This window comes from Anopheles coluzzii, chromosome 3 (genome assembly GCF_943734685.1).
Source record: "Anopheles coluzzii chromosome 3, AcolN3, whole genome shotgun sequence".
Taxonomy (NCBI): domain Eukaryota; kingdom Metazoa; phylum Arthropoda; class Insecta; order Diptera; family Culicidae; genus Anopheles; species Anopheles coluzzii.
In genome coordinates, this window is record NC_064671.1 from 91,161,548 (window position 1) to 91,189,190 (window position 27,643).

The following is a 27,643-nucleotide window of genomic DNA, read 5'->3' on the forward strand; positions in this document are numbered from 1 at the left end:
TATGGTAAAATATGGAAAATAATACAATTGTTGTGCAAAGTTCCTAACACTGTTGCACAATCACATCGCACTGGCAGCACTGCCAACGCTTGTTTTTGACGTTTGAACAACAACAACAGTGTTATCATTCAAATACGCAATTGTTATGCTAAATTAACGGTTTTACTGAGGGTTTAACTTTTGTGACAAAATTCAATGAAAACCGAAGAAATTTTTATGCTGTGATGGCTGTTATGGCTTGAAGTGGTCATGAAATTGAAAAATTCGGGTGAGGCCCTTTTAAACTTGGTGTTTGCTTTTCAACATATTTCAATGAGTCACAAAGCCCGATTCACAACACAGAAATGATTTGCTTTAAAACCAATCAAATCTACTGAGGAAAGCTAAAACACGTAAATAATGGATAATATCCCATTAGCAATTAAGATGACAATCTGTTTAAAATAGTGTTATTTTAAATATGTTATAGCCTTTATTCGTCTGGGTATTTTCCATCTAACCTTCGCTATTTCTCTCTTTCTTTCTTCTGCTGCTTTTGGGAGAAAGCGAAAAATCGTTGTAAACGTTGTTTCTTTTCCCTAAACCCACACCTCCACTTCTTATTTCATTCGCGCTTGATTTCGGGGAGGATAGTTTTATCAAATCCTTTTCGTTTGGGATCACAGGAAAACGAGATAAAGTGTCTCTCCCTTTCCCGCTCTCTCTTTTCGCAGACTATTATGTGTCCCTTCACAAATCACGTCGCGTACCGAAGCTTTCACACCCTCAGCTAATCGTATTTTCCAGCTAAAATCCCTCTTTGCTTGCCATACGTCCTCGAACACACGCACACCTTTCCTTACACATTTTAGCGCGTTTCGAACGATTTGTGCTTGCGCGGATGAGTATTTAAACCCATCATTGCCGAGAGAGCGAGCGATAAATGGAACGCTTGTAAAGCAAATTTGAAGCGTGCCGTATGCCCTCCCCCCTGGGCCGCTATTGCACGTGCCGTACAAAGCAAACCATTTTGCGCATGATATTCCCGCTTTGGTTTCTAACTAAAGCTTTTTTTCGCGGTTGTATTATTTACGCTACTGGATGGTCCTTCTTTGCGCCCTGCGGCAGGGAAATATATCTTAAACAGTCAGTGGGCCTGTGCGTGTGCGCGGGAAGAGAAGCGTGCAAGCGTTTAGCCAGCTGCTTCTGTGAGGATGGTAGAATAATGCCCACCAGACCACACGCCACCCGTTGCTCTTCCCCCCGTCAAGGGCCGGCGGGTTTAGTTGCACTTTATCCATTTCAAGCGAAGGTGCGCGCATAAGCGTACGAGGAAGATGGTGATGATAGTTAATGAGTCGTTTTACAACCGTGTAATATTCACACCAACCGTGCACACTGTGCATTCCTGCGTGCGTTTGTCTGTCTGTCTTCCTAGGGGAGCGTTATATTCCATTAGCGTTGTGGTGCAAATGTGCGCAAAAGGATCCGATTTAAAGCCCTTCCATATGGGGTTATGTGATAGGTGTATCAGTGTATATATATATATATTCTTTTCTTAAATACATGCACGAGCGTTGCTCCGAATTCCTCTTTCTTTGATTTCAGATCTGCTGCCAGAGAGCACACACGCACGCACCTCACATCCGCAATCAGTCGCGCGCTACACTACACTTAGACTTCCACCGCTTCCACGCATTCCCACGCTTCACAATCCCGTTTCGTGTGTATCTACAAGGCCGGACCGAACGGCTCATCGTCGTCGTCATCGTCGTCGTCATCGTCGCTATTAACGCCGACGTCGTGCAGATAGTCCTCCAGCGGTATCGACACACCCTCAGACTTTACCTCGTCCTGCGTGTTTCGAAACGTTTCTATCTGATTCGCCATCGATCGGAGGTTTTCCACCCCACTTAGCAGTTGTCTGTGGATACGGGAAAGTACGGGAAAATTGGCATTAGATATTGAATGTAAAAAACGAAACGGATCAATAGTTGCGCCATCTTACCGTAGATTGCTTTCCGCTGTCGATGCTGCCTGCCGAAGGGCGACCGTTTGTGCGCGCAGAAAAGCGGAAGAACGGTCCCGCCTGGTTCGGTTGCCAAGGTCTCCTGTGCCGTCGTCCTGCCGCACCCTAGCACTGGCGCCCGCACCCGTGCTACCTCCGATGGCGCCGCCACAGGCTTCCTCCTTAAGCGTTTCGTTTTCTCTTCGCAGCGCTTCCATTTCGACCTGCAAATGATCGAACCAATTAAAATGTATTCATGCCACGAAAAAGGCTCCTCCTCAATGCTACTCACACTCATATTGCTCAGCTTCTGTCGCAGCTGCTTCATCTCCGCCTCCGCCGTAACGGCCCGTGTTTTCGCCTGCAGGAAGCTGCTAGCATTCGACTGCGTCGACCCACTGGCGCCCCCGGGTCGGGCAAGCGAAACCATCGTTTCGAGGTCGCGCTCCAGCTCCCGGATGCGGCGCGATTGCTCACCGACCGTCCGACGACTAGCTTCCAGCTCGCGCCTTAGCCGCTCGTTCTCGAGCGATTCCGCCCCGAGCCGGTTCTGGTACTGCGTCTCCCACTGTCTCCGGCTCTGCCGATAGCCGCCCATCGTCGCCGATGACGAAGATTCCGACGCGTGCGGCGTGTCGTGCGTAACGTCGGCCAACCGTCCCGACGAATGGATCGGCCCGTCGGACAGGAAGTCCGGCAGGCGATGGATTTTGTTGTCGCCCGTCGTGCCGCTGGAGCCGGGCGGCGGTGAGACGGAATAGTAGTAGGATCGCGATCTGCCACCCGAACCGCCCGCATCGCCGCCACCGCCCGCATTGCCTTCGGTCAGATCGGGCGGCAGTTCCGAGGACGAAGACGTGGGTGAGCGCGGTGGAAGATCGAATCCGAGCTCCGCTGGTCCGGCCAGGTTTGCTGCTCCACCTCCACCACTGCGCGAGGGAAGATCGAGCCGCACGCCCATGGAATGCCGGTGTCCAGCAACGGGGGTCGTGTTCGGATCCCGCGCAACTCGGCTACTGCTCGTCGTGCTGCTTGCGGTCAGATCAAACGGTATATCGTTACAGGAAGACAGTGGAGCGCCTCCACCACCGCCGCCGGAAACGTTTGCCACCCCGGTCAGGTCTAGCACGTCGTCGAACTCGGCCGACCCAGACGAGCCGCTGCCCGTGCCCTTCGGCAGCGTATTGTACCACTGCTCCATCACGAGATGGTCCTGCACGAAGTCGGGCAGGGCGGCGGAGAACTCGGCCGCCCCAACCAACCCCCTGCCCGGTGGCTCGTTGTGCATTTCCAGCTCGTTTCGCCTATCGACGGCCGCCACAGCCGCCGAAGAACCGGGACTGTCGAGATCAAAGTTCGAGTACGACCGCTGCACATACCCGCGCAGCAATTCCACCTGCTCGCCCAGCTGCTCCATCCCGTTGGCATCCTCGCGCAAACCACCACCAGCAGTAGCACTGCCGCCCACTCCACCGCCCGCCGCGGGATAGTCGGAGCTGAAGGAACCGTTACTGCGGCTCTGGTAGATCGAGCCGAACCGATCGTCCGCAAAGTCCGACAGACTCGACTGCGAATCGAACGACGGGAAGCGGGGCGACCGTTTCATCTTCGACTCACTGCTGAGCGTGTTGACCGACTGAAATTGGGGGATTTTTGGCCGCGCACCCGTCGTTGAGCTGACCACGTTGAGCGAGCTGGTGGTGGCCGACTTGGACGGTGATCCAGTGCTGGTGGTGGCGGTCGTTACCGTCGTCAGGGTGCTTCCGTTCGCCCCAGCCAGTCCCGCCTTGCCCTCGTGCGTTCCGTTCGTGTTGCCAGTGCCACCCGTACCACCACCGCCATCCGCCAGCGAGCTGCCCATTCCGTGCCCATTTATGCTCGATGCACTTCGGCTGTGATTTATGCTGCTGGCGGCACTACCACCGCCTGCACTGGCCCCTCCACCGTTCGTCGTGTGATTTCCGTCCCACTTGAGAAAGTGTTTGAAGGAGAATGGGTTTTCCTCCCTGCGCGGGGCCACCTCCGGAGTGCTACTCGAGGCGGGCGGCAGTGATGGAGACGTGGACTGTGGTTCCGCCGGCGGGGCGGACGGCCCATTTTCCGGACCCTCCGGCGCGGTGGACGAGGACGCCGGGGCCGCTTTCACCGAGGACGAAGGAGTGGCTGCAGTCAGATCATCCGTGTTGATGTTGTTGTTATCCTTTGCCATCGCCAGCGGGATGAGAAGCTCGTGGGCAAACTGTGGCTTGTTTGGCCCACCTATTGGCACCAGGGAAGAGAAGGCACAGTGAACAGAGTGGAAATTTTTACCGATTAGAAACACCTGCACACTTACCGTACGCGATAACCGATCTGGGGAGCTTTTTTCCCCCTTCAGAGGTGTGTCCAATGGGCAAGAGCTGTGAGCAAACGTGTACAAGCGTTCCGCGGTGGCGATTTGCCAATTCCTAACCGACTCTGGATGAGATTGCTAAACACGGAATCACTTCACTACGGGGCAAGATGGGGCAAGGAACTGCAAACCGCCGTGTCGCTTTTGTTGCTGAATTATTGCTTGGGGAATAATTATTTTCGACACGACATTTAGCAGACGATCGACCCCCGTAGTAGGGACAGCAAAAACAATAAGCGTACACCCGTCCGTGCTCGCGAGAGATCGAAAGGTAAGCGAGGCGAAAGTGAACTCAAAACGTAGCTTCTTCCCCTTGAACACGCTTCTTGCCGTGTTTATCACTTCGGTTAACAGTTTTCCACCAAGAAATAAGCTGAATATTTCATTGCGTCCGAGTGTCTTTCGCCCAAGGAAGAAGTTGCGTTTTTTCTTTTGTCCCTTTTGGCAGCGACTTTTTTCTTCTCTTCTCTCTTTCTCTCTCTCTCCCCTCCCGGAGCTAAACATTGCTGTCAGATGACAGCGCCGTGTTGACAGCTGACGGCAAGGTTGCTACAGGCGCCGTGGTGTAATGGGGGATCGGGTCTACATACACCTTGCGTTCCGGGTTGTCAGAAACGGGGAGCAGAAAAAAAAGAGCGAAAGAACGAACAATTTCTACACCGTCGACGGCAGACACTTGCACTGGTTGTGTGGCTACGAGCGAGAAAAAGGGGGTGGAAAAAGTGGAACCTGCAGCATTGCGAATTGTTTCCTCATCGATAATGGCCCAGCTGGGTTAGTGTGTGTGCGTGTGTGTTTTGCAACAAACAGGGACAGCCGTACGGGAAAGTTTTTTTTGCTTCCAACTGGGTGAAGTCACTGGAAGGACGGACTACGACGACGACGACAATTCCCTCTTTCACTCTATTGTTTTGTCGTTTACCAGTGTGTGCGTGTGTGTGTGCTTGGAGCCGTAACCCTCCGTTGCGTATTCCACATCGGGGTGGTACCATTGTGCGTGCGTGTGTGTATTCAGCTGTGAAACATAGCACCCCAGCCGCATACGACGTAACTTTACAACGGTTCCCCCTTACCCCTCTGTGGCCTCGTGCATTGTGGAAGGGGGTGCAAGAAGTATGTGATTGTTATTGTTCCCCCTGGCTGGCAGAAGGTTTTCAGTAGCTGACGAAGCAGCGGAAATTGGAGTGGCGAAACCAACACGGCGCTGTCTCGATAGTGTGCGGCTATCTCATCGGTAACTATTTATGGAATGCGGAAGCTTATTTTTAACACGGTCTGATTTGCCTCTTTTTTTGTTTGCGTTTTCCCTAAACACGCACCACGTTCCAGATCAATTTCGACCGGAAAGAGAGACAGAGAGTTCTATCACGCACTTGAAGGTAAAAGCTATCGTAAGAAAACACACGCTACGATGTCGGTTACGTTTGAGCAAATCATACTGGATGCGAAGCGCATCGCCAACCGGCTAAAGGATCGGGAAGCGCTCGGCGATGCGCTGCTGCTCGAGTCGGAATCGGTCAACAAGCACATCGAGTCGATGCGCCAGTTCCAGGACGATATCGACATACTGAACAAGCTGGCGCGCGACCGCTCCAACAACCAGCTGATCACGATCATCCACCAGGAGAACCCGCAGATCCGCGAGATCCAGCAGGAGAATCGGCTGCTGAAGGCGGCCCTCGAGGACCACCAGCACGCGCTCGAGCACATCATGTCGAAGTACCGCGAGCACACGCAGGCCAAGATACTCAACACGAAGGTCAACTTTGTGGAGGCGTTCACGCGCCACCACCGGTCGGCCGACATCGAGCGGCGCGACGAGCTGATCCGGCAGCAGACGGCCAAGATACAGGAGATGGCCGCCGTCATGCAGCGCGTCTCGCAGATAGACGAGGAGAAGATGAACCAGGAGCAGGAGGTGCTGAGCAAGCTGGTGACGGAGAACAAGGGCCTGCGGGAGCTGCTGGAGATCTCGCGCAAGTACGGTTCCGGCGGGCAGAAGATGCTGGTAGACGACAAGTCGACCCAAACGGACAGCTACCTGCTGGACGGGTTGATCGAGGCGGCCGTAACGGCACGGGCGAACCTCGCGAAACAGACCACCGTCGCTGCTTCTGCCACGTCGACATCCTTAGCGTCTCCACAGCCTTCAACCGTCGTGGCTCCAGCTTCACCGGGGGCTTCAGCGACGGTGAGCGCCGATGCTGCCGGCACCACAACCCCGAAAGCAACCAAGACGACCAATGACGACGCGGCCTGCTCACCCAACAGCAGTAACAACACTCCCGCGGACAGTAACGGCCTTCCTCCTCCAGCAAGCTCCTCGCCGCCGGCACCGACCTCCTCGCTGACACCGACCGCCAGCACGACAGCGCCGGCCACGCCATCGACTTCGTGACGCGATTCGGGCGAATGTCAGGTATCGGTTCTGTTCTGCTGCCAATCGGCCCTGCTGTAGGAAGGAGGTGGTGGGGAAGGGAGGGCAAAATGCCGTTGCGGTTTAATGCGATTGAATGCGTAACGAATCGACGGCACAGACACACCCACGCGTAGGTAATACTGTTTTTTTTTTCGAACAAAATTAACAAAAAAAAGAAAATCGGCCCGAGCTTGCGGGGACCATATCAAAGGGCAGGGTCACGCAGACGTAGAAAAAGAAAGGCATTTGCACAACCCAACCACCCACCCACCCTCTCATCCACTAATTGCACGTTGCATTTTTTTTGTTTTGTTGTTTTGTTAGAATTTGTTTCCCTTCCTTCTTCATGTAAGCGCCCTTTTGTGGTGCAGCAATGGGAAAAGGTCGGTTATAGCATAAATTTACAACAAAATCGTGGCTTAGAAGAAAGGCAATACTATCTAGGGAGCGTAGTAGGAGCTTTGGATTGAGATTTTCAATTTAAAAGTAAAATACTATCCACATGACCACATGCATATATACTACGTCCAATGTTTGTTCGGATTTCTGTCGAAATGTTTCCGTCGAAACGTCCTCAAACCATTTTGGGAAAAGAATTTAAACAAAATAATGCACCAACCACCCGTAACGTACTCGGTATGACCATTTAATGTAAACCTAGGGACACTAAATTAGGTAGCGGGGTGCAATCGTTGTAATTTCATAATTTTGTTTTTTTTTTCTTTCTTTTAATTATAATTATTATTAGCACCTTAGGCACCATTAAAATGAGATTTAATTGGTAGAACTCTCAACCGAGGCTTTCCGTTTTCTGATTTCGATAGTTTAAAACAGTCGTTAGAATTGTTCTTTCTTCACTCTCTCTCTCTCTCTCTCTCCGCAAAGAGGAAACGAATTAAAGGGAAAATTCATTTTCCGTTTTGTTATATTTTCCATCCAACACATCACTCTTCTCTCTGTTCCCCGATCCCTCCCCGTTCCAACCTCGACATTTTTGTCATCCCTAACACTGCTCCCTTCCTTCCCCCCTCCCTTAGTGCATCATCCGTCGTCATCAGTTTTTACTCTTTCGTCAATCGATCGCCAAATAAAACAAAAAACGATTTAACCCAATAACCAGCACACACGCACATTACCTTACGGTGTGTATCGAAGAGAGAAGGAGGGGAGGGCAGGAAGGAAACAAAAAGGGACGACCAAAACTAAATCACGTAAATAAATATATAAACTAAACATTAACACGCATTACGGCATGTGTTATCCTCTCTCTCACTCTCTCACTCTCTCTCTGTGTGTATTTGTGTCGCGGCCTACTCTGTTAATAGTCATGGTCGGATCGACTTCCTTGCTAAAATGGTATTTTGATCGTTTCGTCGGGTTAGATTCATGTTTCTTCCCCCCCTAATCCTCAATTCCTGCTTCCCGCTCGAATTACGGCCACGCGGGTTGTCACTTTCAGCTATCGTACACGGTAATTAAGTAACGTTAGATAAACGCTTTCCGAAACAACGTTTTCTTCCCGAATACCCTGAATTCCTATTTCCATTCTGTTTTGTTTTTTACATGATCCTACCGGGTGCCTTTTGACCAGTCTTGTATGTGTATTCCCGTCAGTCACTACGGTAATGCCCCACCCTTTCCCACCCGTTTCGGCTGCTGCTCCTCTCCCCAACGGGGTGGGCGGCTTTTTACTCGTACTCCAGTATTTTCTTATGATAGAACAGGAGGTATCTAAAAAAAAAAAGAAAAAATCCATATTAGTCTTCATTCGTGCTCCTTTCGATCGAACAATAAAGCCCCTCCTTACCCTTCGCTGTCCAAAACCTGCTGGAGTGTGGCAGTGGTTATAATGTGGTCATCGCACTTGACCCAAATGTCTTTCTGGTGGCGCACGTACGCCGTGTAGTGGCCCGCATCGAGCGTCCCGACGTGATTGATGACGGCGTACAGCGAATAGCGAAAATCGGTCGTACTCTTGTCCACCGGCAGGCGTGCCGTCGAGTCACTGTTTAAACTCGTGCCGGTAGAGGAACCGTTTGCTCCACCAGTTCGCTCGTTGAAATTCGACGACGAGGACGACGGTGAATGAGGAACGGCCGATTGCTGTTGCTGCTGCTGCTGCTGGTCAGACATTATCTGCGACATAAACGGTGTCATATCGAGCTCGGCAGGGAATGAGATAAAGGTGGAAATTTTCTTATCGATCTGCGGAAGGAAAAACAAAGCAATTTGTTAATGATCTTTCCTCCCTTCATCCCCTCCCGTTTGTTTGGGGAACCGGGCGCACCAGATACGCACCAGACTAGAGTGTTCGAAGCGCTTGAGATGGAAGCTGGCGACGATTGGTAACGTGCGCATGGACAGCTGCTTGGTCGACTCCTGGTAGCTGTTGCACTTGTTGCATTTGATCTTTGCACTCGAGCCGAGATGCTCCGCCCGGGTGAACCGCTCGAGACAGTCGATCAGGGACCGGGGCGGTCCACCGTACCCACCCTGCCCATTGGACGATTCGCCCAGATCGAGCGAAATGTCCCAGAACGGATCGATCGTGGTCGAGACACCGTTGCACGCCTGGCACACGACGTCACTCTGCAGACCGCCGGTGAAGATCTGATCAATAATACAGTTGCACTGTGACTGGTTTGGCTCCGCTTGGTTCCCGGTGCTCGTGGCAGTGTTTGCACCCCCTTGTGACTGATTCCCAGCCGTCGAGAGTGGTAACGCGTTCGGGCCGGACTGTGCCAACGCACCCGCGCCGTCCTGCTGTGCCGCACCTTGCTGCTGAAGATAGTTCGAGCCGCTGTGCTGCATTGGTTGATGCGAGTTTGGCTGTGTGGAGGAGGAGGATTTCGATTTATCGGTCGCGGCGGCTGCTGCTGCTGCCGCTGCTGCAGCCGCGGCCGCCTTTGCCGCCTGCTCCTTCATCGACGTTTTGCAGTGCCGATGCAGCACATCCAGCGTGGCGATGAAGAACTCGTGCGCGTCCTGCTGCTCGTACCCGGCCAAATGCCGCGCATGGTTCCAGATCAGATGCAGCAACCGGTGCAGCGACAGCGGACCCCGGGCGCCGGAGTAAAATTCCTGAAACAGCCGCGACACTTCACACACCAAACACTTGGCGGCCGTTTTCGCCGTACACTCGTGCAGCTCGGCAAGGAAGTAGTCGCGCAGCAGGGGCGTATGGATGAGCGCCTGCACGATGCAGTTCATGAAGCAGGTCGAGCCGAGATTCAGCAACCCGCGCAGCCCAATGCTGGTGAGTGCGGTTACGTGCCGGCGCTTGGGGTTCTTCAGCAGCAGTTCGATCTCGAGCCGCGAGGGACTCCACGGGCGCCAGGACAGGCTTTTGTCGAGACTGCGCGCCTCCAGCCAGAGGTGCCGCTCGGCGATCGTCTGGCATTTGCTGTGGTAGATAAAGTCCCGGCACTGGTAGCAGTACAGCATGCCGTAGCACAGTTCCAGCGCCATGAAGTGCTTCGTGTGCTTGTAGTGCTCGGTAATGTGGGCGCCCTTGCAGGCGAAGTAGATGCAGTGCAGGCAGCAGTAGAGCTGCGGCCCGGAGCTACCACACTTGTAGCACAGACAGGAGAGGGCCTTCCGCAGCCGGGCCTCCTTGTTGACGCACGCACTGAAGTACCCGTGCACGTAGCTGTACGGCTCGTACCCGTACTCCTTCACGTACGACGCAAAGTGTACACATCCGGTATCGCCCATTTTCCGCGGCCGCTTTCCTTCCTATTCGACACACACCCACACACGCACTCCACAAACGGTAGCCGGAACGAACCGATTGCGAAACAATGATCACACACAATTAGCACCGAATGCCGGGTGGTGTCCGCGCTCGTCCGGGGATGTCCCGCAGTAGTGGTCCCGCAAGGCCGCCGTTCTACTCGCGATACATGTCGTGCCGGAAGCCGAAACGATCGCACGAATGTTGACACAGCGTGGAATAGGAACTGGTTTGACTTTTTTGCGGTGCGAATTTCCACTTGCCGGCACTAATTACCCATTTTAATGCGAGGTGTTGGGGCTCTAAATGTTGCTCTTGGCTTTACACAAATCGCTCATCCTGTGTTTCGGTGCGTTGAAAGTAAAGTTCTTTGTTTGTATGTGTGTGTTTTCCTTTCGGCTGCTGCTGCTGCTGTTGGATGACATTCGAATGACAGTTTCGATTGACAGTTGACGAGAGGTTCAAATGGAACGTTTCGCACGGGTAGTTTCGGCTTCAATCGGAAATAATATTTTGTAGGAAATAAGACATCAACATTTTGGAAGTTAAAAACGGGTGTTCAAAAGGAATGAAAATATAGTTTTTCAGCCCCATTGATTTGATTTATTAGTTTGGAATTCATCTAACTGTACTATGAGTAAACGTGTTCTAGAATTACAAGAATTCAAAAATTCAGTGCTCAGAATTTTGCCTTTTGCATACAGTCTGTTTGGAGATGCTACTAGTACTAGTACCGATAACGTATTTTAGCTAAATTTCTACATTAATACATCTATATATACAGCTTTATAAAAGTCGGGATTCACCACCGTGCTGCTAGAACTCGAATCGTCGATAACAGGGATCCTCATCCTGCGTCTCCTTATATCAAGAGCCCGCCGCGTGAACGGATGCATGACCATCGATCGAGTCGCCAATATCGCTCAAAAAATCTGCTCCCCTTAGCAAGTGAAACTCAGCCTGCATCGGTTCCGGCATCTGCGTTTGCTTGCAGTTCCCTGGACTAGTTCTATCTGCGGTACAATTGCTACTCGAGCAATCGAAACTATCGATATCGAAGTTCGTTTGCGTCTCCGTGGATACCAGATAGTCGCCAAACGTTTCGCCCGACTCGTTCCAGCTCGTCTGCGTTTCGGTCGTGGACAGCCCGAGGTCAGCCGTCAGCAGTCCCGGATCGTCGTACGTTTGGGTGTACATGTGGGCATAGGAAAGCAGAGGATCGTGCCGATTGTCCGAGCCGGAAAACATAAAGTCGATGAAGTCGGTTTGCGTTTCGGTGCACACTACCGGTGCCAAAGGTTCCACGCTGTCGGCCACGTGCGAACCGAGAATTGCGTTTGTGTTGCAGGAATTTTCAACCGTTTCTGGTTTCGACGAAAGCTGTTGTACTGGAGGTATAGAGCTGTTCTCCTCCCTCGGCTCAATGGCAGGAATCTTCACAAGATCGCACGTTTGTGTAGCTCGATGTTCTCCCATTCGCTCCTGCAACGTTTGCGTACTCGTAGTAACGCACTTCTTGGCGGGTTTCTGTTTCGTCGCTTTCTTGGGGTTTGTGGATTTCTTCGCCAAAAGCAACGCTTCGTAGCCGTGTTGCTTCCGTTTGGCGTGCGTTAGCAGTGCCTCCCGGGAACCGTACGTGTAGGAGCAATGCTCACAGACAAACTTCCGGCCACAGGACAACCGATGGTGTCGCAGGAAACTCTCCGTCGCGAACGATTTGCCGCACGCTTCACAGCCATGCTTTCGCTCGCCGTGCACCTTCAGGAAGTGTTGCTTCAGCGAGCGAAGAGAACTAAAGCTACGCGCTCCGTTTGTGCATTCGGTGGCCGTTTGGAAGTATGGGCAGCTGGCGATGGGGCAGAAGAACAGTTTGGGCTCCGTCTTGTTGGCATTGCACAGGAACTGTAGATTTTCCGCCGGTGCTTTGTGATGTTTGGTTAGGTGCATCTGCAGGTTTGCCAAGTTGTTCAACAGTGCGAAGCAGTTGTCGAACGAGCAGAGGTAAATCTTTTCCGCCAAAATTTCCTCCGCCGTTAGATATATCCTTGCCGGATCGGTTGCTGTCTGTGTGTGGTCGGTCATTCTGCTTCTAGGATAGTTAGAAGACACTTTTGCTACACTTTCGCTAGAGCAACGCACACACTGCCGGAGTCAAACCAAAACAAACACTTGCACACCAAACGTCAAAATGGGAAATTTGTTTACAAACAATGGTTTTCTTTGATCTGTCAGTTTAGCCATTTTCAAATGGAGCTCGTTTCGTTTCTACATTTTCTTCGATATTTATCAAAAATGATTTTATTTTTTAACGATTAAACATATCTTTATTTCATACATGCCTCACAAATATTTATATTCTCCTGCCATTATTTTGGGCTCCAACATTTACTTTTTACCAGCAATTTTCTCCTTTCGCTTTTTGATGTGCTTTTTCACCTTCGTTTTTCGCTTTTCGGCCTTTTCGTCCTTTACCGCCTTTTTGCGCGCTTTGCGCTCTTCCGGCGTTTCATCCTTCGATCGCACCACAACCACCCCACCGTTCGATGCCCGTTTACCACCTTCCTCGTCCTCCGACTGCTCCGAGCTTGTCTCCGTGTCCGAATCAGACCCCTCCTGCTTCTGATCCGCTTCCACCACATCCAGCCCGGTGATGGTTTTGTACACCAGCTCATCCGTACTCTTGTCGAACGCATCCCGCTCTGCGTCGTACACATCGTGCAGTGTTTTCGGGATGAAAATCTGCTTAAATACGGCTTCGTCCAGCTTCTGCTGTTCGGTAAACTCGTCAAAGCTACGATTAGCTATCCGTTCCGAGATTTCCTCCAACCGCTGTTCCACCTGTTCTGCCCCGATGCCCCGATCGGTGATGAAATCGAACAGTTCCTTCACCGTCATTGTCGACACATCGCGCTTGCGGAAAAAGTCCGTCACGTTGGTGCAATCTTTGCGCAGAAACTCCAGCGCATGCGGATGCTCGTGCTCGACCGACTGCGACACATCGATGATGACGATCTTGCCCTCGTGGTACAGCAGATTAAACTCGGACAGATCGGCATGCACCAGCTTGCAGCGGTTGTACATCGTCCACATCATCTCGACCGCGGCCCGGTACAGCTCGCGCGCTTTCACCCCGCTCAGCTCCACGTCCTTCAGCTTCGGCGCGGGCCATCCGTCGTGCCCGATGAACTCCATCACCAGCACGTGGCTGCGCAGCAGGATCGGCTCGGGGACGGGCAGATCGCACTTCTTCATGCGCACCAGATTGCGCATCTCCTTCTCCGCCCAGGTGCGTACCATTTTGCGCGGATTGTGCTTGCTGTAGCCGTGCCGGAACCGGTACTCTCCCGTCACGTACTTGTCCCGATCCTTGAACGTGAGGATGGATGTTTTAAAGATCTTGATCGCGTAGTCCCGTCCGCTGGCGGCGGTGGCGTGGTACACGTTCGCTTCCTTCCCGGTCGATATGCACCCGTTGATCTCCGTAATCATCGCGCGGTTCAGCAGCTTGAACAGTATCATGCGCGTACGCGGATCCATCACCTGCTCGGCCGTCGCACGGTCCTGCTTGTCCTTGCTGCGCAATCGGTCGCTGTCTGCTTTGCGTTGCGTTTCGATCAGCGTGTTCTTTGCGTGGTTCGGAAGCGAGGCCGGTCCTTCATACTTTTCCACGTTGATCCGGTTGGTGAACTTTTTGAACAGTACATCGGCGGGCTGATAGTGCGACACCTTCTGGCTTGTAGTTTGTGCGTTCGTGTGGGACTGGTTCAGGTTTAGCTGCTGGTTACGCTTCAGCTCTCCACCCTCGTAGCAGTAGAAATCATCATCGTCATCGCTTTCCTCGTCGTCGTAATACTCTTCCCACTGCGCGTCGGTCGCCGTCGGTTCGTCCTTAATCGGTGCTCCAAACAGTGCATCTTGAATCTCGATTTTGGTCAGCTTCGCTGTGCCGTTCACTTTGCTGGCGGGAGGAGACGTAGCTTTCTCCTGCAGTTGAACACCGTCAAAGCGTTCTGTGGTATCATCGAGCGCATCGTCAAACTGTCCACTACTCATTTTTATGCCGTTTTCACAAACTATTCCTATTTATCACACGTTTTGCTACAATTCTTCGTCTGCGTGTGCCGCACACGCGGTTGGTTTGTTTTGCTCTGCACACGTGCTGTCAATTTGACACAACCGATCTCCCTTCCAAGGTGTGTTTATTAAGGAGGTGAATTGTTAGCGCGTTTTCAGGGCGCCATCATTGAGTATTGTTATGTCAAATCGCATACAATTTTCTATACCCCCCTCCAGCCCTCCCCGATTTTAATACCGGAGCCTCCAGTATTGTTATGTCAAGTCGTGAAATGTCAATTTGCTCTGAAGCACTTCACCTCCTAATATCCATACACCTTGCTCCCTTCAGAAACGTACCAATTGTCAAACTCACCCCGGCACGGGTTTTGTATTTTGTAAACAAACGTGTGCTGATCCGAACACTCCGCACACTTTTTTCCTTTAGAAAAGCAGTTTTTATTGAAATAAACCATTCCCTTTTAACTGTATGAACCATCACAAAGCCCAAGCCTTTCCGATAGTGTACTGAATGTGGCTCGAGTAAAGTGTAAACGCGCAATTAAACAACGAAATGTTCGTATTGGCCGAGCTGAAGGACAACGTGCGGATAGCGCCGGAGCTGTTTGGTTTGAAGCTACCAGAAGCGATAAAGGATGAAATCAACAGAAAGTTAGCCAATAAGGTACGCAAATGCTGCACTCATAACCATGAGAAATGATTCTAAACTCCCCTCTCTGCCACTGTTTCAGGTCCTCCTAAATGTGGGTCTTTGCATCGCTCTGAAAGACATCGTTAAGCTGGGCGATTCAATCATACTGCCCGGCGATGGCGCTTCCCACACGGAGGTAAACTTCCGCTACATCGTCTTCCGCCCCATGATCGGGGATGTGATCACGGGCAAGATACGCAGCTGCAGCCGGGAAGGCGTCCACATAACGCTTGGCTTTTTCGACGACATTCTCATACCACCGTCCGCCCTGCAGCATCCCTCCCGATACGAGGAGGCGGAACAGGCCTGGGTGTGGGAGTACCCGCTCGAGGACGGTAACACGCACGATCTGTACATGGACATTGGGGAAAACATAAAGTTTCGCGTGTCGGGCGAGGTGTTTGAGGAAAGCTCACCGATTGGACCCCCGGATCAGGAGGTACCGTCCAGTTCGACCGGTGCGAGTACGTCCGGTGGTGCCGGTTCCAGTGGGCAGGAAAGCAATAAGACACCGTACCGTATCGTAGCGGCCATTAACGAGTCCGGTTTGGGGCTGCTGTCCTGGTGGGTACAGCAGGCACAGGAAGAGGACGAGGAGGGCGGCGAAGAGGAGGAGCAGGAGGAGGAAGAGCAGGAGCAGGATTCGGGGGGAGAGAATGAATAAAACCCACTTACCGTTAACAGTTCGATTTATCATAAAAAAACAGGAAAAAACAACCGAAAAATAATCGTTTTTTTGTCAAGGTTTTTCATTCCCAACGGTTTTTGAGTTTTTGGTTTTGCTCTATTCTTAGTTGATAACTTTATATACATGGGGTGTGGGGTTTGCTTTATGTGTATCGTAAAGTTTTTCGTTACTGAAAGTTTTCCTTTTCATCCTTCAGCTCTCCTCTGCGCCACTTTCGTAACAATGTGCTTAAGCAAGCATTTATTTTGTTGTTCCATCGATCTCCTCGCTCATCTGTAATCTTATTTTTTCAGCATAAAACGAATTTCCCTTCCCTTCGAGCTTCTAGCAAGTGGAGTGGAGTTGTAATCTATAGCAATTGTGTAGCATTTGATAGCGCTTCTAGGTTTCGACGAATGGTGGCACTAATCTAAAAGGACCCTAGCTTTGATTGTTGTGGCTGGCGCGGGCTTCTCTAGCGAAGCCCGCCACCAGAAGAAAGAGGGATCGAAAAGCCTTTGGCGTGCCGCTCCATTTGGTTATAGCTAAACGAATTTATACGAATTTGTTAGGAGCGGTGGAACGGTGAACTGGTGTAAAAAAGTGTGTGTCCTTTTTTTTGTTTTTAGCAGCTTGTATATAATATTTCGCTTTCCAATTTTGACTACATAACAACTTGATTTTCCATCCCTTCTTTCTATCTCTCGTATCGCGCAAACCGTTTCAAATGCTTTCCGTCCTTTTCCATTTTTACAACGTTCCGAAAAATTGACGCGAAACCACACGCGGAACGGGAAAGCACACCACCACGTGTCACGAATAATAATAATAATACTTAGCATGTATGCGCACCGGCAACTCCTACGGACACACTAGGTTTAGTTATTTGAAGTTAATTTTCAGAGCTCGATTTATTCATCAGTCATGGTCATGGGCGGTCTTTACTTGATTTGATTGGTTTTTGGTTAGGGACAGGTTTACTGGCATCGTTTGGATGTAACTTACTTACTTACTTTTTGTCTTTTCCAGAGGAACGAACCGGAAAGCCACACGGAAGGCGGAAAAAACGAACCTATTTCGAACATTCTCTCACACACTGGGACTGCGGGACATTCATTCCTTTAAATTGTTTGTGTGTTTGTTTGCTTTCATCATTTAGCTAAAGCTCACGGTATTTATTTATTTGTTTTCCGTTTTTACGTACACGTCTTTTGTCTTTATCTCTATTTGTTTTGTTAAAGTTTATTCCTTTGTTTTCTATTTCAATCTAGCGTTTTTGTTTCGGCTTTATTTCGTCTTGTTTGGTTGTTGTTTGCTTTCTCAACTTTTGCAGCAGTTTTAAATGAGCGGTTTTAAGGGCAAAGTTTATCCTTGTCTTATTATACAACCAACTAGGGGAAAGGAAGGTTTCATTATGGGGTAAGCTTTTTTTTGCTTTTCCTTTCTTTGTTTTGTCCTCTCCGGTCCGATTTTCTTATTGTGTAATGCCGCGTTTTGCGTCTTCTCTTCTACTCTATTCTTTCGCTTACGTTGCAGCTTTATAACACACGATCGTTTACACGAACACACACACGCACACCACTTCTCCGGAGTCAAGTCTTGTCAGGTTTAAAAAAATCATATGTACAATACAATACTAAGGTCGTGTGTTTACGTGTCTGCGCCACACACACACACACTGTCCTATTACTTCTTCCATTACTCTTCATACATTAAATTGTACCAATTGTGTATTTCAACCATTTCTATAATATATTAGCATAATACCGCCCGGTTTTTCCTTTTCTAATTAGTTTTAGTGTATCTGTATGTATCTCTTGTCGCTTGTTCATCGCTTATTCATCGCTACTCCCGCTATACTTTACTAAACGTGTTTCTCTATCTGCTGCTGTGCATTTGCAGCTGTAACAAATCTGTATGTGTGTCTGTTAGTGTGTGTGTTCTACTTTTTCCTCCATATAACACATTACTTAATAGTTGGCTACTACCACCAAAACATTCAGTTTTTTGTTAAACATATCCACCAACACCACCACATTCATCACACACCGTTGTATTTTGGTTTTTGGATTTTGCTTTGCTTTGCTAATTACTCAGTAACACACTCCGAATCCTCATCGTTTGAGTGTGTTAGTAGTAAGAAGTAGTTTTTGTTTGTTTGTTTGTTTGTTCATCTTGTGTTGTTTTGTTTGTTTGTATTAGTTTGTAGCGTAGCGTGTTTTTCCTTTGCTTCTTTTTTTAAATCAATTTCTCTTTCTTCTCATTCTGCATTAGGGTTTTATACACTCTCTTATCTACACAGCCATTTAACATTCGACAAAATTAGATTATTTTTGTTTGTTTTTGTTTTCTTTTTGTTTTAGCAATTGCAGGCTTCTTTCCCTTTGTTGCCCTTTTCTTATTCTACCCTTTTTTGCTGTTCTTTTTTTACGTTAACATTAATTTTGAGTTTCCTTGCTCGAGGGTCATTTAACAAGTGAGATCAGGGCTTTACACATAAAAAAAACCAATCAGTAAGTATTCGTGGTTGCCATAAAAAATAGTTTTCCTCTCTCCTGCATGTGTTGGAGTCGACGGCCAAAGTGACTGTTCCGTTTACAAGCCACGAAAGTATGCGCGTAAAAAGGTAAGTAAAAATAGTGTTGTAAAAACTACGCATTAGCTGGCAGCTGCCTTATAAATTGCGTTAAAAAGAAGAGCAAAGAAGCTCACATAAAAAGAAAAGAAAACTAAACTGAATGTTCCACCACCGTCCCTCGCTTTTTGTCTAATTAAACGTTACAATTACTAAATCCCAACCTGGTTTGTCTCCGCTAAACACAATCGACAGAGGTTGGATGTAGAGAGGGCAGGTTTTGCGTAGGCCAATCAGCTTTGTTCGCAGCTTTCCCTCTTTCCAGCTCGCTCCAAAAAACGTTCCAACGAGAGCGAAAGCAAGCGGGAAGGAGGAAGCGAACGTCGGCAGCGAAGATCTCGCTTGCACGTGTCATCGAACGGCGGTCGAGTTGCGCGGTTGGTGCCCGGAATGGGATTATTCGATCAGCAGACAGCGGGGCAGATGTTCGCGAAGGTAGCCGAACAGCTCCTGGGACGCGCCGGGACAGTTGGTCAGCTCCAGCTCCTGCAGGTGGCGCAGCTGGATCAGGCTGGACAGGCCGGACGAGGTGAGCAGCGGGCAGCCGGCCAGGGACAGCACCTGCAGGTTGCGCATCGAGCAGAGATGCTGCAGGCCAAAGTCCCGGATCTGGGTGCACCAGCGCAGGAACAGGGCGGACAGCGACAGCATGGTGGAGATGTAGCCCACGCCGATGTCGGTGATGTGCACGCAGCTGTGAATGGGAAGAATGGGAGGAGGGAAAAACAGAACAATTGTCCGCAAGGACTTTAGTAATGGTTTTATGTTTTGCAGAGAAAAAAAGGAATGAAAGAATACGGCATAAAAATAGGTGAAGAGCACTCTGGTTTGCTCGTAGAAGCTTGGAGAATTTGCCCTCAAGCCGCCCACGGCCATGCGGTTAAATGAAGCTTCTGCAGCAGAACAGGTTGATGGTGCCGTTGAAAGCAAAATGGGTAAATTGCCCTCCGAGAAATGGTTCCAATTTGTTCCAACTCTTTTGCAGAGAGGATAAACCTTAAACTTGAAGTCTTCTTCCATCTCAAAGAGAAACCAGGGAGGAAAATATCGTTCCAAATAGGCCCAAATACCCATTTTCAGTCGTTATTCAATTACCACGATACATCTTATTTTTTGTGAGTGAAATAAATCCTTCATAATATCTAAAAGTTAAAAAGAATGCCTAACCGTCGGTAGAGTGTTCCAATAGCTGTGAACCTGTACCTGCGAACCTGCTACCGGAGAACAAATTCTTGGAAGCAGCAATCCTTCGAAAATTCCTTGCCACCCGCTTCGACTCCGTGGGGTGGAAAAAAACGTTTCAAAATTAGAATCAATCCCAAACCGACGAGCTTTTCCATTTGACTTGACTACCTTTTGGCTTTTTATGCCTTTTTTGGGGAAGGTTCTATATGTGTAATGGTAAACTCCACTGTGTGCCAGGGGGTGGGAGTAGAATTAATTAAAATGTTAAATTGAGTTACCGTTCGCCCGTGCTCTACCCCCGTGCTTAGACGATCGTTCCCCGAACGGTTTTCGCATAAATTGTAAATAACTAATGGAAAACGCTTCACAACAATCAATCCTTTCCCGCTCGCTAGAAGATAAGTAAAAGATGGGTGGCAACCAAAACAAGAACTAAAAGGGAGGAGGAGGATGCTGTACCGATTGAGTTCGCTAAATGTAAATCAAAACATCTCCCATCTCCTTCCCTTGACAGTGATCCGCGACCAGTCCAGGGAGGACAAAGTCTTTAGGCAACATTAAATTGGTGTGACGCCCCCAGCAGTGGTTAAACGTCTTCGTTTCGAACCAAACCGAACCGTGCCGTTGGCAGTAGTAGCACGATGTGGAGTGATTATGTTTCAAATTAAAATTAATTGTTTCACGTTCACGTAGCAAAAAGAAAACGCGTTCTGCCAGCACTGGGCCGCTTTATGGGACACTAAGAATGAGAAGGAAGAGAGAGAGAGAGAAACAGGGAGAGAACAAAAACACAGACAGGACAAGATGCGACGACGGAGATAGGATCGGGAAGGTTTGTCCCTGGTCGTCGGTCTCTGTGTGCAAATTTCCATCCAATGGTCGGGCTCCGTTGCCTGGAACATCGTTGGAAGGACAAGGTCGCAACTGGAGAGCGCAAGCGAAGGACGAAAGCTTTTAAGGCTCAAGATGAATGGACGGTAATGGTTAAATATCTAATTATGTCGATACTGCTTTGCAGTGACTGTGAATAATGCTGCCAGTGCTGCTGCTGGTGCTGCTTCTGCTGTATTTAGCAGGGAAATGATATGCATTTTGAAACCTTCCGGCAGAGTGTAAATGGCATAATGGACAGATGCTACACCTGGAAGCATTTTCTTCTTATTGCGACTATTATAAATATTAATTGGATTATCTGTTTTTTTTTAAAGACATCTGCATAAGCATGTTTAAACATTAATAAACGGTTGGCTTGTATTGGAGCGTTTTGTACGTCTCTCTTTACTCTGTCTCTACGGAATGTACATTTAAGGATGTAATTGAAATGAAACGTTAAACAAATTCTACTCAAATTGCAAAAAAAGACAAATTAATTAACCTTATGTTGGTAAAATGATTTTTTCCATTTCCCGCCTGTCTACCTGCTCACCATAAGCCTCAATTTGATTGTCATTTTAATAAAAAAAAAAACTGTCTATTTAAATGTGACATTATCGACGAGCACGTGCCGGAAACAAGAACATTTCGATGCCGATCATGTATTGATTTCTGAGGTTATAATTAATATACGAAACAGGAAAACGTCCAATAACCTGCCACCATCAATAACAATATTGATTGCGTGCAGTGGAACATCGACATTCTTCCCCAGTTACCGTCTCCAAGTGGTATAATTTTATCACCAGCACACAAACATGGGAATGTATTTCTGATGCATAAAATAAAACCGATGTACCAAATTACATCCTCCAACCAGTGCCGGCAGTAACCTAGCAACGGTTGTAAAAGTGATTCCGGGCCAATCCGAGAGACAATCCATCTCGTTAGGCAGAGAAAATAGCAAATGTACCCCCCTCCCCCCGATGGATGGATGGAGCGACTTCATCCCATCAATCAATCAATCAGGCCAGCCTTTGAAGTTCGTCGTCAGCGAGTGGCGCCGCCTGCTATGAAATGGGTTTCCATTTTCCGCTTGTTTTGTGTTTTCGCGTAACTGGTTCATCAAATCGAGCGGACTCACCCCCGGCCTTCCGGAGCGACCGGAAGGATGTGACTGCATGTTCTTTGCACCCCTCGATGGCATTCGAGTGAAACAAATGTGGCGTCAAGGGATGCATTCGATGATGAAATGCATCCATCGTGTCGGTTGCTCGACTAGAATATGATCGTTTAAGTGAGCCAGCGGCTTCATTCAACAATGAACAAAACCTGCCACCCGCAACGGTAGTAGTATGATATCCGTACCGTGCTTTTAATGGCAAATCAATTACCCACTGCCCGGTAAGCAATCTAAGGGTAGATACTGTTTTTTTAGAACCAATCAGAACTGGTTGTGTCCCGGAACGTTTAGCGAAACAAAACCGAACCATGCACGTGGATGTCGCTCGGCAAATTGGTCTTTGCCGAACCCAAACCCTCATCCGTTCGTAGATATTGTGGTCCGGTGTTGCCTTTATATTTGAACGAGCGCAGCAAATACTCCAACTCTAAATATGTAGCTGGTTCAGGCTAAGTGATTGGATCAATTTTGTGCGCACACGTGTCGAAATCATTTCGAATGATTTTTTGTTTGCTTTTTGGGATGGCTTTGTAAGTAGAAGAGAAACTTTTTGCTTCCTCGCAGGGAAATACGAACGACAAAAAAGGGATGTTTAGAAGGAGGGTAGGTAGTAGGGGAAACGCAGAGCATTCAAGGAATGGGCTGAAGTATGTAACAAATGTTGGAACGCTTTCGTGTTCGGTATTGAGGACACGATGATGAAGGTTGTCGACTTCTTAGAAGGAGAAACTTATAAAACTGTCTACTTTTAAACCCACAATTGTTCTGGTTTATCAAGCTAGAACGTTTAAAGTACAAATACTACAAGCCTCCTAAAGAGCGCCAGTCTAAAACATCCCCCAAAAGAACGAAACAATGTGTTCTTTTCTAATTTATTCCAATAGTGCTTGCGCCAACAAGAGCACTTTAAAGTCCTCATCGTCAAAAGAAGATTTCGTAACATCTTAAAAGGGAATATCGTAACGGGCATATCTTCACATTTCCTGCATTACACATTAATGATCATCGTTCTTACGAGAGAGAGAGAGAGAGAGAGAGAGAGGCTTTAGTCCTAGCCGCACGCCGCATTTATTTTTCACCACAATTTCCACCCGTGACCAGGCGTCTCCATCCAACCGCACGCACCGATGGAGACGCCTAGTACTTTTCGTTAAAATAAAAACGATAAGATAAAGCGAAAGAAAAATGTGAAAAAAATCGTTAAAAAGAGGGGCCTCTAACTTACCGATCCAGCGTTAGCTCCTCCAGTTGGTTCAGATCACAGGCAATGTACTCGAGGGCGGCATCCGTTATCCGGGGGCACCAGGACAGATCGAGTGCCCTTAGCTTCTGGAGGTTTTCCGCAATCAGCTCCACACCGTCATCCGTCACCTTGCTGCAGCCGGACAGCGACAGCACGGTCAAATGTGGCAGAGAGTGTACTGAGTGTGCGTGAGTGTGTGTGTGTGTGGAAGAAACGAGAGAGAAAGAGGGAAATAACATTACAATAAACCACACGGAACACGAACGAAGCAGGAAAGAAAAACGGTCGAATAAGGGCAGGAAAAATGTCATTGCACCACAGGAGTGTGGCCCAAAGCACCCCAAAGAGGATCGCCACTAATGTCGGGCAAATGTTTGCCAGCGACAGTAATTGAAGGGTATGCATACGAATGAGGGGTTTGTAGCCGAGGGCGTTTTTGGTTCGAGTACCACTGATACATTGGGGTGTGCCATTATCGATTTGCTTTAAGATCTGCGAAAAAAAAACATTACTCATGTTGCGGGATGCTGTCAAGCGCGCCCAAATGTCTTCATTATTTCAAAGCTTCGCTGTCGAGTTGCAAAACTCCAAATGGAAAAGAAAGAATATTTGCTTACTGCATGCAATGTCGGTCGTTTTAGGATGAATTATGACCATTTCATCATGACCTCGTTATTTCCAACATCTTTCTGCTATCTGGTATGAAATATCTCTTAATCTCCTTTGTGATATGAACGCTCTGACGATGAGTGAAAGGTATTTATTTTCTCATTTCACTTTCGTTTCTTCAAACTCATAAACTGAAGGAATGGATCATAAGCATCAACGTATTTGTAACTCAAAAAGACGTTATGGAAATGAATATTTCAATTATTCGGTCTTTTGGTGGGCAAAAATTACCCAATATTTTTGAATTTCTTCTGTTTACTCTTCCATCAAATTCCTCAAACTGAAAGGACACTTATGAAAGACCCATCGCTGTAAATGACCTATAAAAAAGAGAGAGAAAACAATCGATCGATCGACCAGCCAGGTACTTACCAATGTTGACGACACCGTGGTTCGTAAGCTCCCAGCAGGACTGCAACCGGAGAATGCTTAGGCTGTGGCTTTGCTTGGGCGAAAAGTAACCTAACGCTGCGTCTGTCACGTGGTAGGCCTGCGAGGACAGCCAAAGAGCAAGAGCATATAAAACTACGTGCAAGTCGAAGCTTCATTCACCACTTGCTTCCTTCCTTCCTTACCTGCAGCGAAAATTCATACAGTGAAGGCAACAGTTGTGCGACGGCTCCGACCGCTTCGTCGGCCACATTGATGCAATCCGCCAGCGAGAGTGACACTATCCTTGGCGTCAGGCACGCCCACAGACCGGCCTCGGTAATCTCATTACACCCGGCCAGCTCCAGCTCGAACAGGGACTGCAATGGATAAGAAGAAGAAGAGAGCAAACAATGCGATGGTTAGTAAAACTATTTCCTTAGCCATAAGCAGTATTTGCTGCGTCCTCTCGCCCGTGAGAACACCAGCCACCAATGTCTTCCCTCTACCACTCCCCTGGTGTTTACCGTACGAGGGGATTATGTTCCTCGGTTTCGGGCGTGTTTTTTTTTAGACCAAAGGCAAGTGAAATCGAACCAAAACGGGCCAAAATCGCTGGCACGCTCGTGCGAAGGCAGCACAAACGTGCAAAGGTCGCACCGTATGGATTGGAATTGGAAGTCGTAAGTCGCGTGGGCTTCTGTGGTACGGGTGGATTAAACTAAATTAAATTTGAGTAAAGTCGGAAGCGCCTTTTCAGCAAGTGCCTCCCCGCCGGTAGCCGATGAAGGAAAATTGAAACAACATAAACCGTGTGGGATTGGGTTGGATTAAGCCCTTTGGCGGGTGTAGGAAGGAATGTTTGGGTTTTCGCTTGATTTGAAGTAATACGACTCGGAGTAATTGGAAGCATTTACTGTGCGCCAATGTTGAAGCAATGTTGATTGGCGGGTTTTCCAAAGAGAAGAATGTGTGTTTGTATTGAACTGGGTTTATTAGCTTTTTCGATAAAGCTCGCTGTGTTTTATAATATTTGTTTGGAAAGATTAAATTGAAAGTATTAATGAAACATGAGGCAAAATGTCAAGATAACACAAATCTATAAACAGATTGTCACAAAACCTAAAGGTTATTGGATGAGATTTTGTACAGTTTACACATTCAAATGAGCCCACCCTCCACGCAGCGGGAGCAGCAGGTGCATTTGGCAGCCCAGACATATTTTCCAGAGCCACTCACCCAAACGTTATCGGTCCACAGACACACCCGAGAGAGTTTCGTATGTTTGCATTAATTTACATTTCCCCACCCAACGCCCACACTCCTGAGTCGGCAAGCTGGCGGTTACTAACGATCTGCTAATACCTCATGATTATTAATGTTGCAGCAGCGATCTATTGTTTGAACGCGAACGGGGATAAGCGTTGCGCAAACCCAAAAAACTTTGATCAAGGACCGGCTGTGGCCAAATTTTATCTCTTCTATAGAAGAGGCCTGTTGCCTGTGGGGAATAATTTGTACCAATATATAGACCGCTCTATAGTGTGATAATCGCTTGCGCAAAGGAAAACGCAACGAATGTAAAGTATAAAAAAATGCTCTTTAGTAGCAGAATAGAGCACAGACGGCAAATGAGAGAGGAGAGTGAATAAATATTAAACACAACCGCACAAATTGTTAACTAAAAGCATAAGGGGCACACGATAAAAAGGTTACTCCGGTGAGGGAGGACCGGGCCAACATAAATTCAACCACTTTGGCCATCTCTTCTTGCGGCATCCTTGCTGACTCCTTTGTGCGAATGGTACCGAGGGCCGAGTGGTATGGGATGGGACGGGTGGTATATACACCCATATTAATGTCGGAGCATTATGCTGCTGTCATCAGATTTGCTGGAGATAGCGCAAGCAAAGCTAAGGAGCGTTTGAGCGAGACAAAGGGAAAGTGTAACAAAAAAAAGGGAACAAGAAAGATTCCAACATCATAAAAAGGATGAAAAATATGTATATGCTTGCTCGCTCGCTGCTAGCGACTGCTCCAACTCTCCACGCTCGGTAATGAATATACGTTAACCCTCTTCTTATCGTTTGTGCTTTTCCAGTGTGGCGTGGGCATCAAAATGGCGCACTCTTTCATTACCATTTGTCTTTTTCGGCGCGTTCAACTGTTCCGTCGCAGTGAAACAATAGAATCAGCAAATAAAGCATTCATTTTGCATGCTTTATTTGCTATGCATTTAATGTTTTTTGAGGGGGGAAGGGAGGGAAAACAAACACATCTTTGCATAAAGATTAGGTTCATTTGAATTTAGGAATGAAATTGCCATTTTTGGGAAAGGGCTCTTTAGCAGACAGAAGAGTGTAATTATGCAAGATGCACAACACTCATGGTTTCCAAATAAAGCAAAAAAAAAACACACACACACACATACACACAAATAATCACACGAAAATGGAGCATGATAAGAGAAAAAGAGTAAAGTGATTTAAGACGTCAAGTTATATTTTGCTATTTTAAACACCTTCAAGCGAAGAAACATCCTTATTATAGTGTAATTATGGGTATTTCATTGCTATTCCCCTCATATCGTCTTACTGCCCATGTGCGCACCATTGCCATAAATCAAACGAAACGATTTTCTAATTCAACCCATCTTCTGCTACTCACATTTCATGTGAGTGCCTTCGCGTCCCATATTTTGCAACCATTTATACGACAGCGTAACGATTCGTTAGAAACATAAACGATTTGCACCAAAAAGAAAAAAAGAAAAGAAAACGAAGGCATACATTTTCCCACAGATCGTTTATTATCATCATTTTGTTGTCCGTCCTGCAGCAGCACAGAGAGACAAGAGAGACAAGACGGACAGGTTATCATTTCATTTCAAAAAACCCCCCTCCTCTCGTTTGGCACGGGCGTGCCGTGTGTGTGTGTGTGTGTGTGAGCAGGGGAAAGCAATTAAGTGTCAACACGATGTGAACAGAGTGGGAGGAAAGAAAAGCGGCCGCAGCACGTTGCGAACGATGATGGAACGATCCGCATGGCAGCGACGACGACGCCGTTCAAGTTCGATTTGTGTTTTCGCCTACTTGGATCTCCCATCTTGCTTCCGAGGTGCCATGTTCCACTAAACTAAACATCATAAACGTCAGCAGCATTGTGTATGGCGTCGTGAGTGCATGTATGTGTGTGTGTTTGTCGGCGAGATGACGATGGAGGGACACGGTTGTTTAATCGGACGTTTTCCTACCGGTGGTTGTTCCGGTGTGAATGAAAAACAGAACAAAAACAGGCGTCACACAATGGAAAAGGAAATTCGCTGACCAGCTGTAGTTGTATGTGTGTGTGTTTGAGCTACTGTTGAGTTTTCAAGGTTATCCATATCCGGCTGAGCTGTTGCGGAGAATCGCACGGAAAATCACAAGCACGGCTGTTTTATCTCGTCGAGATTCACACTCTACTAAATCCGTCATGTAATATAGACAGCCGGTGTAGTAGGGTCATTTCCCTCGAGTGGTTT

The 27,643-nt window shown here is 48.2% G+C and overlaps 7 protein-coding genes across 12 annotated transcripts in view; 2 read left to right on the plus strand and 5 right to left on the minus strand.

Annotated features, from left to right (window-relative positions):
* Positions 1–444: 444 nt before the first annotated feature.
* On the minus strand, positions 445–4,852 carry LOC120955393 (uncharacterized transmembrane protein DDB_G0289901). Its single transcript, XM_040376230.2, has 4 exons — positions 4,323–4,852; positions 2,280–4,246; positions 1,988–2,211; positions 445–1,903 (listed from the first exon to the last, which is right to left on the minus strand). The coding sequence occupies exons 2-4, from the start codon at positions 4,194–4,196 to the stop codon at positions 1,711–1,713; spliced, it is 2,334 nt and encodes a 777-aa protein (XP_040232164.2). The 5' UTR covers positions 4,197–4,246; positions 4,323–4,852; the 3' UTR covers positions 445–1,710.
* Positions 4,853–5,017: 165 nt separating this feature from the next.
* Positions 5,018–6,949, plus strand: LOC120955397 (FGFR1 oncogene partner 2 homolog). The gene is made up of 2 exons (XM_040376233.2): positions 5,018–5,613; positions 5,709–6,949. The coding sequence occupies exon 2, from the start codon at positions 5,791–5,793 to the stop codon at positions 6,775–6,777; it is 987 nt and encodes a 328-aa protein (XP_040232167.2). The 5' UTR covers positions 5,018–5,613; positions 5,709–5,790; the 3' UTR covers positions 6,778–6,949.
* Positions 6,950–6,957: 8 nt separating this feature from the next.
* LOC120955394 (ubiquitin carboxyl-terminal hydrolase nonstop) lies at positions 6,958–10,943 on the minus strand. Its single transcript, XM_040376231.2, has 3 exons — positions 9,097–10,943; positions 8,606–9,003; positions 6,958–8,529 (listed from the first exon to the last, which is right to left on the minus strand). The coding sequence occupies exons 1-3, from the start codon at positions 10,510–10,512 to the stop codon at positions 8,487–8,489; spliced, it is 1,857 nt and encodes a 618-aa protein (XP_040232165.2). The 5' UTR covers positions 10,513–10,943; the 3' UTR covers positions 6,958–8,486.
* A 152-nt stretch (positions 10,944–11,095) lies between these two features.
* Positions 11,096–12,709, minus strand: LOC120955395 (uncharacterized). The gene has a single exon (XM_040376232.2). It carries the CDS (start codon positions 12,611–12,613, stop codon positions 11,399–11,401), a length of 1,215 nt encoding a protein of 404 aa, XP_040232166.2. The 5' UTR covers positions 12,614–12,709; the 3' UTR covers positions 11,096–11,398.
* A 108-nt stretch (positions 12,710–12,817) lies between these two features.
* Positions 12,818–14,703, minus strand: LOC120955821 (serine/threonine-protein kinase RIO1). Its single transcript, XM_040377006.2, has one exon. It carries the CDS (start codon positions 14,582–14,584, stop codon positions 12,917–12,919), a length of 1,668 nt encoding a protein of 555 aa, XP_040232940.2. The 5' UTR covers positions 14,585–14,703; the 3' UTR covers positions 12,818–12,916.
* A 254-nt stretch (positions 14,704–14,957) lies between these two features.
* On the plus strand, positions 14,958–15,977 carry LOC120955822 (DNA-directed RNA polymerase III subunit RPC8). The gene is made up of 2 exons (XM_040377007.2): positions 14,958–15,269; positions 15,337–15,977. Exons 1-2 carry the CDS (start codon positions 15,159–15,161, stop codon positions 15,958–15,960), a joined length of 735 nt encoding a protein of 244 aa, XP_040232941.1. The 5' UTR covers positions 14,958–15,158; the 3' UTR covers positions 15,961–15,977.
* Positions 15,978–16,058: 81 nt separating this feature from the next.
* The window catches only part of LOC120955820 (F-box/LRR-repeat protein 16), a 36,166-nt gene continuing 24,581 nt past the window's right edge, over positions 16,059–27,643 (minus strand). For all 6 annotated transcript variants that reach the window (XM_040377004.2, XM_040377001.2, XM_040377003.2 and 3 more), the window contains exons 3-6: positions 24,327–24,500; positions 24,124–24,241; positions 23,065–23,260; positions 16,059–19,292 (exon numbers count right to left, since the gene is read on the minus strand). In XM_040377004.2, coding sequence (XP_040232938.1) covers positions 18,995–19,292; positions 23,065–23,260; positions 24,124–24,241; positions 24,327–24,500 — 786 coding nt within the window. In that variant the 3' untranslated portion in view covers positions 16,059–18,994. The remainder of the gene's footprint in view (positions 19,293–23,064; positions 23,261–24,123; positions 24,242–24,326; positions 24,501–27,643) is intronic.

What these genes read in the sequence shown, in the direction of transcription:
- LOC120955393 (XM_040376230.2), bottom strand. Translation starts at nt 4,196, where the DNA reads ATGGCAAAGGATAACAACAACATCAACACGGATGATCTGACTGCAGCC. An exon ending in AGAAGCTGAGCAATATGAGT is followed by an intron (nt 2,212 to 2,279) that starts GTGAGTAGCATT and finishes GATCATTTGCAG; the next exon opens with GTCGAAATGGAAGCGCTGCG. An exon ending in ACAGCGGAAAGCAATCTACG is followed by an intron (nt 1,904 to 1,987) that starts GTAAGATGGCGC and finishes CCGTATCCACAG; the next exon opens with ACAACTGCTAAGTGGGGTGG.
- LOC120955397 (XM_040376233.2), top strand. Translation starts at nt 5,791, where the DNA reads ATGTCGGTTACGTTTGAGCAAATCATACTGGATGCGAAGCGCATCGCC.
- LOC120955394 (XM_040376231.2), bottom strand. Translation starts at nt 10,512, where the DNA reads ATGGGCGATACCGGATGTGTACACTTTGCGTCGTACGTGAAGGAGTAC. An exon ending in GCTTCGAACACTCTAGTCTG is followed by an intron (nt 9,004 to 9,096) that starts GTGCGTATCTGG and finishes TTCCTTCCGCAG; the next exon opens with ATCGATAAGAAAATTTCCAC. An exon ending in CAGGTTTTGGACAGCGAAGG is followed by an intron (nt 8,530 to 8,605) that starts GTAAGGAGGGGC and finishes TTTTTTTTTTAG; the next exon opens with ATACCTCCTGTTCTATCATA.
- LOC120955395 (XM_040376232.2), bottom strand. Translation starts at nt 12,613, where the DNA reads ATGACCGACCACACACAGACAGCAACCGATCCGGCAAGGATATATCTA.
- LOC120955821 (XM_040377006.2), bottom strand. Translation starts at nt 14,584, where the DNA reads ATGAGTAGTGGACAGTTTGACGATGCGCTCGATGATACCACAGAACGC.
- LOC120955822 (XM_040377007.2), top strand. Translation starts at nt 15,159, where the DNA reads ATGTTCGTATTGGCCGAGCTGAAGGACAACGTGCGGATAGCGCCGGAG. An exon ending in ACAGAAAGTTAGCCAATAAG is followed by an intron (nt 15,270 to 15,336) that starts GTACGCAAATGC and finishes CCACTGTTTCAG; the next exon opens with GTCCTCCTAAATGTGGGTCT.